The following is a 10,875-nucleotide window of genomic DNA, read 5'->3' as shown; positions in this document are numbered from 1 at the left end:
TGTATATGCTATTTTCTTTGATGCATACCTTTATAGAATCTGTAGAGGGCTGGACTTGGGTTGTATCTCTTGGGGGAAACACCCCTTCCCAAGAAAGGTTGCACCCTTCAACCTAATAGATATCTAACTGTTCTTTTTCATGTCTTATTATCTTATCTCTCCAACGGTTTCCTTATGGCCACCAAATAACCAACAAGATCCACACGCCCACAGTGGAGCACATGCACCCAGATTCGGACCTGCAGCAAGGGATGCTCCCAATGGGTTTCAAACTTGTAATAGGTTTCAAACTTGGTTATGTTCACACGTCGGAGCTAGCAGATGAGTAGTGGAGCTCTTTGTGGGCCGAGAATCCTACTCTTATTAATACTAGCTTTTGATAACCTTGGTGACTGATTCTTGCATCCATCATGCCTTGCTTTAAAATGAAAAAGTATTGCTTGGAATACTGTTAGAGATTCCAAGGGTGTGTTTGAAAACAACCCTGATTTGGTTTGGAGTCCACACGCGCAAATGGACGATCTCAGGCCCTCCAATCTGAGATCTTCAAAAAGGTTTAAAACCATGTATATATCTCCAGCCTGTTTTTTCTTTTGTGGTGATGGTCGTGCCAGAGATACGCGGTTTTGAGACTAGATGATTTCAAAACCAAGGTGCTTAGAGATCTGTCCCAAAGGGGGGGGGGGGGGGGGGGGGGTTCGTAGTGTGCTGCTAGACGGGCAGTCAAGGATCAATTCTCATGGGCCTTGCCTCTCTGTGCAAGCCAACTTGTAGAATAGGCCCCGGGGGCAGGGGTCCTAGCCTCGGAGTTTTATGCTGCCGGCAGGGGTGTAGCTAGGATTCATGTGAGGGGGGGGGTGGGGGGGCAAACAGGGGTGTAGAAAGGAAAAATTATTTGTGTGATAGTCGGGGGTTCGGGGGCAGCGTCCCCGAAAAATTTTTTTTTGAGATAAAATAAAAAATGGCTACAATTATTAATAAAAATCTATTTCATATGGACAAATCAAACTATTTGCTGCAGTAAGGGCTGGGCTAAAATATGAATAAAAATCTATTTCATATGGAATCAGGGCAGGGCTAGGACTGGGCTTTTAAAAAAAAAATAATAATTTAACTGTTTGGGGAGGCAGGACTGGGACGCCCCTGGCTGCCGGCACGATGACCGTAGGTATGGCAAGCTGAGCCGGCGCGATAGTTCTTCGCGCCCGGTGCAATTTCTTTGGGTAATAAATCCAAAAAAAGGTGCCTAGAGATCCTCGAATCTTAGAATGAGGCTCTCAAACGCCCCCTTATGTCATCACAAATCTTCTTGTTCATCCTTGACCTATGCTTTGAATTTATGAGAATAGGAACATTTGATTCTTGAAAAGTTTTGTGTATCCCTCCTTATTGATCATAAGGAGATTCCAGGAACAAATCGTAGAGATATCTAATGAATTGCTCTCTTCCACAATTCCTCAGGACAACCCTCTACAAATCGTGATTAACTGGATAAAATTATTGATCTTGTTAGGCAATTAAATTAAAAAACAATTAGTAAGCCAATAGGTTTAATGCCAGTTACTCATTAAAATATACCCAATGAAGTCTTTTAAGTAAAACGTTGGCTATCTTAGGTTTTTTGCAACCACAAACATCTAGAAACTGAAACCAACAAACATGAATTGCAGACGTTAGAGATTAAACGTTTCAAAATCAGATCTATGAACAAAATGTTTGAAAGGGAAAACCACATCGGTTTCAAATTTTTAGCTAAAGGACAAGATTCAGTAAGATTTGTCTTGGGTTTTTAATATCTAATTAATCCAAAAACCTGAAACCTGTTGCGTGAAAAATTAGTTTCATCAAAAGCATCAGAAGAAACTTATGAAATTATGGGTAATCAATCCACAAATAAGGACCGAACTTTAGTCCTAATTAACATATTCACAAAAGTTCTCATTTTCAGTTATCAGATAAAAACCGCATTTAATCCTAATTAACGTATTGGCACACAGGGGTCGCTCGCTCATCTTGTAAGGGCGACTTGTGAATTTTACTAAGTTGAGGGGGGCGTTACAAGTTCAGAACCTACGGGGAGCAGGTAGGGGTGTCAACGGGCTGGGTTTGGTTTGGACCCAGGTGGAACCAGACTTGGACCAGATTTTTGGGTATGATATCGGGTCTGGATCTGGGTCTAATTGTGTCCATTATAAGAAAAACCATACCCAGACCCCATAAGAACTACATGAACCAAACCCGGACCATACCGGGTAAAACCATATTTTTTTCATCATTTTTGCATTGGAAAAGTGCATGTCTTAAGAACTCGGGTCAGGTACGGGTTTGGTATAAAATTTCACAAACTATACACGGGTCCATGTATTAATTGGACCATCAGGTCTGGACCTGGGTCTTAATCTGGTCTTCTTATTTATCATCATACCCGGACCCTATAGGGTTTGGTTCAGGTCGTGTCCCGGTAAACCAGGCCCATTGACACCCCTAGGAGCATGCCTTACTGCAAGGTCAAAGCCGCATGTACGAACAAGGTTCCCCTTATCTGTAAGGAGCAGTTAGTGCACATCACCTTGTGTTGGGATGTTGCAAGTTTGGATCCCAATGGTATGGTTGTATAACTGGTAGGGCTCTCCCTAACCCCGGCTTTCTCTGACAAAAAAAAAAGGGGTTAGTGGACGAAAAGGATCACAAGGTTTTACTAACCCCAGGCCTGCCAATGTACTGTTGGTGATGAAGGGTTTTCCTTTGGCCTAGCCAAAAAAAAAAAACAATAAAAAATTTGCCAAAGTTTTCTCATTATTTCAAATAGCTCAACCTCCCCTCCATCCCACTCTACAACCCCTCAAAAAAATGCTTTTAACCTAGATTAAGCAAATAACCATGAGCGAACTCGCATTAAACTTGCATCTAAATTTGATAAATTTGCCCTAATAAAACTAACTAAAGCTTATGTTGCTTACTAAAATTTTTAAACTGTTGAGTCATCTTTTCCTGACTTCTTCGTTTCAAACAATATAACCGATTGGCAAATTTTCTCTAAAGCATTTATATCTAATTGACAAATAGAAACCTTGTGCTCTAGGTATCTTGACACTTGTTAATAATCAAAATTGGGTATGCTTAGAAGGCAGAAAATAAATGTATTTTGAGCGTAAGGGAGAAACTGTCGACACATTTATGTAGAACATAGATTAACACAACATCAAACTAATGGTGTGGGGTATTTGTTTAGGGTGGCAAAATTTTGGGCTTCCTTTGAAAAATGTGAAAACTATGTATATTATATGCACGCCAGTACGCGGTTTCTTCCGGTGCAGCCATCCAATTATTTGGTGGGCACAATAAAATAAGGCTCATATTGCTTCCTACACTAGCTATATATATATACATATATATATATATATATATATATATACATATATATATATATATATATATATATATATATATATATATATATATATATATAGAGAGAGAGAGAGAGAGAGAGAGAGAGAGAGAGAGAGAGAGAGAGAGAGAGAGAGAGAGAACTGGATACTTGGTCAAATTAATGTGAACATTCAGGCTTGCCAACAGTAGAGGTCCAAATTAATGAGATCCGTTTTTTGACCTCACAAGATCATCAGACCCCCGGACCAAGCCCAAGCCAAGTCTGATTAGGTCGGGCTTGGTTGGGCTCCATGAAGAACCAAGCCATTGCAGCCCAATTGAGAGAGAGAGAGAGAGAGAGAGAGAGAGAGAGATCAAAATGATGATAAGTTCTGGTTCTACATAGACAATTATACAACACATGCTATGTGGAACAGATGGTCTCTTCATTTATTGTCTCTAACAATGGCCTCCTAGACCTACACACACTCAACCTTCTCTTAAAATGATCAGGAGAAACATCTTCAACACCCTCCAAACTAAGCCTGGGCAGAGTCTCCTCACCAGGTCCTGCACTCGGGCCACACAAATCTGGCAAGACCCTTGCACTTGCAACGCCACCAGATGACTTCCTCATCTCACTGTTAGCCCTCATGAACAGCCCGCCAATGTCCGCCGGCCTTACCACCGAATCCACCCGCGACATCGGAAACAAGACATAGATGCCGCCCATCTCGAGCTCTTCGTCGGCCGACAATGGAAAAAACCGCCTTCCGATCTGCAGAGACTGCAAGTTGACCACAAAGTGGTTCGGGTTGTCCAGCATCAACTCGGCCGCGTTCACCGGGCCGTCCATCTGCCTGACATCTCCATTAGTGCTTAGGATGACTTTCAAGGCTGAATTCCGGCAAGGGGTGTTGTTTGATAGACCACAGGAGATGTAGTTTCCCATGGTGGTGATAGTGAGGTCCAATGGAAGGCCTTATTGGTTATATATGCTTAAATAGAGAGATGAAGAGGCCAGCTGTTATTGGAGGTTTGACAAAGTAGAAGATACGCGTTGTAGAGAACGCAAGAAATAGTATAATATAATTATTGTGATTTGTATATACACAAGGTCAAAGTAAAGGGCTATTGTTTTCCATATTGAACAAAACAGTAGGAAACTTCCTAAAACTTGCAAGAATGGGTCAAAATGCATTGTTTTATATGCTCTATAAATTGATCGCTATACGTCTCTGTACGTTTTATCATGACCAAGATCTCTTCCATACCGACAAAACTTAAAAACGCCTTTTTTTTAGGCAGTAAAAAACCCATGACATTTTGATTTTTTTTTTTGAAAATCTCTCATTTTTGGCAAAATCTCGGCAATAAAAAATAATTTTGAAATATAAAAAATAAAAATTTATAAGAAAATAGAAATAAAAAAAACTTTAAAAATAAATACCACACGGGTTTTTATGATAATAGCTGTTAAAAACGTAAATGTCACATTTAAATCACGATATTTATGTTTTTGCTAAAAGAATCATGGTATTTTGAAAATATCATGAGAAATTGCTGTTTTTAACTTTCAGGTAATTTCTCACGATATTACCGTAATATTTATGAAAATCTCGCGATATTTGTGACTATGATCTCTTCTAAACTCATCAATATTAAGGGATGCCATTAAGACATAATAAATATGTTTCTTTCAAGTCTTGGTTTAAGGATGCCATTGTGACTTTAAAAACACCTATATGTGGTTTTGGAAGCAGTTTCAAAACTTTTGTGGGCAACACAAAGCGTTTTTTTTCCCCTCCTTTGATCTCTTAAGAAATATTTGGGATTTTAAAAACACCTATATGCCAAACAAGATATATGTACAAAATAAAAGTGATGCCACAACTCCTTGCATGAGATATATTGTTGGGCCCCACCAAATATGCCAAGAACCTGGACAGAACGTCTGATTCAGGAAGGTATATATTGCACGGCTCGGTGGTGCATCACAAAAAATTGTGCAATTATACTGCACCAAATAATGGGCCTTCTAGAAAAATGCAGAAATTTTTGCCACCAAGATGTAACTTTCATGCTCCAGATAATGGCTCTGTTCATCTGGCCAAGCTGAAGCTGAAGGGACGTCTCGTGTTTGAAACCCATAAAGATCAATGTGAAAGCTAGTAGGTCCAGTGGGCAGAAGAGACCCAAGGGAAAGTTGGAGCCAGAGACTTGAGAGTGGACTTGATAGTTTTAATTATTGATGAAGCCATTGGTTTCCATGAACTTGGGCTCAGTTCACATGAGGTGAAAGCATCCTCTAAATGGACGTATGTAGAAAAAGTTGCTAGCATACAAGACCCCAAAAGACCCCCGATTAATATTAGGGTTGACCCGAACCCGACTCGAACAGTATGCAGGCCTGATTTGGGTTATGAATTTTGCTGAGTAGTCAACTTGATCCAGCCTTTTAGCTGGGTACTATATGTATTTTTAGTAAAAGTAAACTTCTGAAATTATACGGACCTAAGGTTTCATTTTTTGACCTGACAAAACCTGAACCCAAACTCTAACCAAACAATTTGTTATTTGGGAGGGTTCCTGTACACCTTGATGGATCAGGTACCTGACCCGATGACAGCCTAATTATCCACACCGCTTAACCAGGGGTCATCAATAGGAATCGTAAACAAGCTCATCTAGTTCTTACAACAAACCTGAGAGCTTGAGCTCATGATGAATCTGGGCTAAATGAGTCAAACTTGAGTTGGTTATTTTACCAAAAATCAAAAAACATTGTTTCAAAATTCAAAGCAATAGGATTTGAACTCTAGGCCTATTAACCTAAGCTTGAATTTCTCATTGACAAAAAAAAATACATTTTTTAAAGCTAAAAAGAGTTGAATTTAAATTCGATCTAAACCTATTATTCACAAACGAAATGCTTAATTTTTTGTTTTATATTATTGAGCCTATACGGGTTAGCACCTATTGCTTGTGTTAGGCTTATCGAGCCTTTGTTGGAAAATTTACCTTAACTTTATTGAGTCAGGCAACTGAGATTGAACTAGTGAGCTCGAAGGTACGCATAAACACGTTGTCTTTTAAGCGATGGTTATCTTACATAATTAGGATCAAGTCCTTGGTGCAATGAGTACTCGTGCACTATGCTCCAAGGATACAACCAAGCTTTTGCCTACTCGCAAAAATTGGTTCTACGCGTTGCACTGGGTGAGATCGATAACCTCGACACAAACCACCTTGAACAGCCTATTGACTAGGATAGAAAAATCTAGGTTCAAGTTGGATATGGATTCTTGGTCTGGATATGAGTATGAATCTAAATTGTAAGTGGGCATATATGGATCCAAACAATAATTGGATCGAGATCTTAGTAACGAATCTGAATATCAACTGGGTCTAGATGGATATGGATCTGAATCATATATGAATCTAGATCCAAACTAGATCTGGATCTGAACAATAACTAGATCTAGATTTGAACAAGATCCAAATTAGATCTAAACTGGATATGGATCCAAACTAGATCTAGATCCAAACTAGATCTAGATCTAAACATGATCTAAATCTAATCTGAATCTAAATTTGAACTGGATCTGAATCCAAATTAAATTTGAATCTAAACAGGATCTAGATCTGGATCCAAACAACTGGATTGAGATTCGAATTGGATATGAACTGGATTTGGATCTTAGATAAGGATTTGAACAACCAGATATGGATCTTAGACAGGGATTCAAACAAAAACCAAATCTGAATCTTGGATAGAGATCCAAATAAAAATAAGATCTAGATCCTCAACAATGATATAAACACGAACCAAATCTGGATCTTGGATAAGGATCCGAACTACAACTCTAAATACAAAGTGAGAGAGAAAACACAGCTTATGGGAGAGCACTTGAGAGAGAGAGATGGGAGAGGAGAGAGTTGAAGATGGGATGATAGAAATGGGAGAGGGCTAGGGTTTATATAGGCTCCAGCCCAAGGCCACCCATAAAGGTCATAAAATGCCTTTAAGAGGAAAAAATAAGAAATAATGGGATATGCTGGCCAAAATGGCCAGCCATAAAAGCCCAAACCATTATACATAGAGGGGCCGAAAATTACCTTGGAAGGGCTAAGAATGACCTTGACTGAGTCAATAGTCAAACCAAGCTGAGGATAAGAGGCGACTATGTTTGAACCTTTAATGTCCATGCAAAACCATTGGGGAAGGTTTAAACATATTCAGATAAGATCTAGAAAGATCCAAATATGATTCAATGCTAAGTCAATGTCCATAAATGTACTGGTCAACGATTTTAGACTTGGAGATTAAATTCATCCCAAGTACTAAAAAAAAGTCAAAACCAATCCAAATTTGACTGAATCTGAATCTGAATTCAAGTCCAAAATCAAAGGTCAAGCATCAAGAGTTAAGATCAAGATCCAAGTTCAAAGCTCCAAGAATAAAGTGATGCACAAAACAAAGATCTAATGCCCTTGAGGGCCTTGCCCTTTAAGGCACCACCCCTCTATATAAGGAAAAGAGTTTTCCCCAAAACCTTCAATGTGAGACTAACTTTTGTAGAGAACCCATTACACACACACTTAGGAAAAAATAAAAAAATTGAGATAAAACTTAGGGATAGTTTTTAGCCAAATTCCAACAAACCTCCACGTGGATCAAAACTATAGAAGCATAATCAAAAAATTATTTGTGAAGATTCAGTGCATAGGTGAAGGTACCTTTTGAGTTTGAACCCCCCACGTTAGTATTACTTAGTCTTAGTCAGTCTGAGACCTCAATAGTGTTATCTTTGAATTGAGAATCCTAATTTACCTTGAAGGTATCGTAACACACACTTTCACTTCAAGTGGTTATAGTGTGTCTACCAATATATAGAAGCTGCACATTAAGGGTTCTCTTTTGTATCTCAGTTTTATGAGTGCTCTAGATACAAAGTTCAAGTCTCACAGAAGGTGGCCCCCACCTTCATACCCACATAGCTAAGTCTATCAAGGGAGTAAACTTGTTTGAGGCCAATGGATCTTATTAAGAGTTTAATTCAAACTCAACATCTGTACACAGGTTTCGAGCACTTGATGTAAGACCCACAATTTTTTAGCAAAAATTCTGAATAAATTTATAAGACATTTCTATATGAAAATAGCATATAAACACAAAATACAAAACAAATAGATTTTAACGAACCAATTATACTTAGGATATACGTATCCTTGCAAATATATGCTCAAATAGTTAGGGAGTCATAACTTCCTCCCTGAGTAATATCAAGAGATTTGTAAGTGCCAACTTTCTTAATTTCATTGATACAAAGAGAATGGTGTACTCAGATTTTTTTTTTAAAAAAATTGCCAAAATCCTCAAAAATTTGCGAAACTCATAAAAATATTGGCAGACCCCATGTAGATATTTCTCAAAAAAAATCTTATGGGACCCACATAATATTTTATAGAATATTTCATGTGAACCCCACACAAAAGGAACCTCCAATCATTATTAAAAATAAGAAGGGCAAAAAGGTAAAAAGGGGCATAAATATTTGTAAAAAAGCCAATGAAGCTTTTGCTTCTTGGGCCTATAAATAGGGGAAGCCTTCCCCTTTAGAAAATCATGAATCCATCTCTCTCTACCCCTTTCTCTCTCTAAAACCTCCCTTACCTAGCCTAGCCCCCTGAGCCTGCTTGACCTGGCCTGAGCTTGCCTGACCTAGCTTGAGCCTACTTGACCTAGCTCGAGCCCAACTAAGTCTAGTCAAGATTGATCAAGTTAAACCCTATTTTGTCCTAACCTAGGTTTGATCCACCTAACCTAGACCTAGCCTACTTGAGCTATGTCTGAACCCACCTGACCCAATTGATTTAGACTGAACTGAGTTTTGTCCAAACCACTCGGTCTTAGTAGCATGACATGTTCATCCTTTTTTTCAACTAGGCCGAACTCATCTGACCTAGTTTAGCCATTCAAAAGAAGGATCAAACCCAGTTCAATCGAAACTAGGTTCGAAGCAGCTGGAGCCATTCTTAACAGATCGAAAAGTAAGTTTGATTCGTCGATCACTCTCGCTCAAGTATTTGCTAATTGTTGTGGTATATAGTGTATATGTTTCAAAAAAAGTAGTATCTGACCCTAATCTTTGGTTTATGCCCTCTCGAACATTTTGGTGTTTACGCACATTTCCTTTTGACTATCGTTCAATATTTTTTGATAAAAGCTCCTGATTTATGCAATATATATGTATTTAAGATTTCCATCGCGTCGAACGATGCTAAGGCTCCTCCTTTCTGCATATTACATATATATGTATTTGCTTATGCTTTCAAGATTGCAATTACGTCGAATGATGTCAATGCTCTTGCTTTCTGCAATTTTCTTATGCTTTTAAGATTGCTGTCGCAAATTACAGAAAACAAGAACATTGACATCGTTCGACGCGACAATAATCTTATATACGTATTTGCTTACTACATGTCACACCGATACCAAGGCTTCTGCTTTCTGTATACTACATATATACGTATTTGCTTAGGCATTTAAAATTAACGTTATGTTGAACGATGCCAAGACTCCTGTTTTTTGTAATTTGCTTATGTATTTAAGATTGCCATCACGTCGAACAATGCCAATGCTCTTTCTTTCTGCAAATATATATGTATTTGATTTCTGCAAGTTATTTAGTTTGGTTTTCTCTATCGAACATTAAACATGCTTTCAATTACGCTATCGCGCTATATCGCACAAGATCATGCTTATATTACATATAGATGTGCATAAATGAGCAATTCTTTATCTTGCACTACAATCAAGATTTTGCTTGACGAAAGAAGCTTCTATTTGAAAGGCTTCGCTTTTTGAGTAAAATCGCTCTTTCATAAAAACCTAAGTCACTTGTACATAGCCTGGGTAAGGCCTAAGGTTCTAATCAACCTTGATAGATGCAAAGTATGCACAACGGTGCACATCTATCCCCGAGTTAAAATGTAACAATTTCTCTGTCAAAGAGAGGAAGTGCAGCCAAATTTTTTGAAAAAATCTCAACGAAGCTCAGAAATAGCATAGCATATACTTTGTCATATAGAGGAGGTGCTGCCAGAATTTCTGACAACTACATTCTAATAGAAGCTGCTAGACCGACAGAGCAAAGACCTGTGTTGTATCTGCATGACTAAGCTAAGCTCGAGAAGCTCGTGCTTTGATTCGTGGGATACAGATGTGCCAAGTCTAGGAGACTTGAGCTTGATGTTCCAATTGAGGCCTTGAAGAGGCTCACATGATATATATGCTAAGTCTTAGAGACTGAGTGAAATATTTCAATTATAGCTCAGAAGAGACTTTCGTGATATACGCTAAATCATGAAGACTTGAGCGTCATTATTGTGAACTGTGCTCCTGAGTGGTCTGTGTATTTTCATAAGATATACTTGATGTGACTGAATGCTTTTGAACCATATCAGCAATGGTTCTGACCCCGTTTAATGAAGAATACATGA

General features: G+C 38.5%; 1 protein-coding gene across 1 annotated transcript; it reads right to left on the bottom strand.

The window, feature by feature from the left end:
• Window positions 1-3,749: 3,749 nt before the first annotated feature.
• On the bottom strand, window positions 3,750-4,336 carry LOC149815663 (uncharacterized). Its single transcript, XM_089989547.1, has one exon. It carries the CDS (start codon window positions 4,319-4,321, stop codon window positions 3,794-3,796), a length of 528 nt encoding a protein of 175 aa, XP_089845673.1. The 5' UTR covers window positions 4,322-4,336; the 3' UTR covers window positions 3,750-3,793.
• Window positions 4,337-10,875: the final 6,539 nt, after the last annotated feature.

The sequence above is a fragment of the Nuphar pumila genome, chromosome 15 (genome assembly GCF_984573655.1).
Source record: "Nuphar pumila chromosome 15, dmNupPumi1.hap1.1, whole genome shotgun sequence".
NCBI lineage: Eukaryota > Viridiplantae > Streptophyta > Magnoliopsida > Nymphaeales > Nymphaeaceae > Nuphar > Nuphar pumila.
The sequence above is the reverse complement of the archived record's forward strand: the minus strand, read 5'-3'. Positions and strand labels throughout refer to the sequence as shown.

What these genes read in the sequence shown, in the direction of transcription:
- LOC149815663 (XM_089989547.1), bottom strand. Translation starts at nt 4,321, where the DNA reads ATGGGAAACTACATCTCCTGTGGTCTATCAAACAACACCCCTTGCCGG.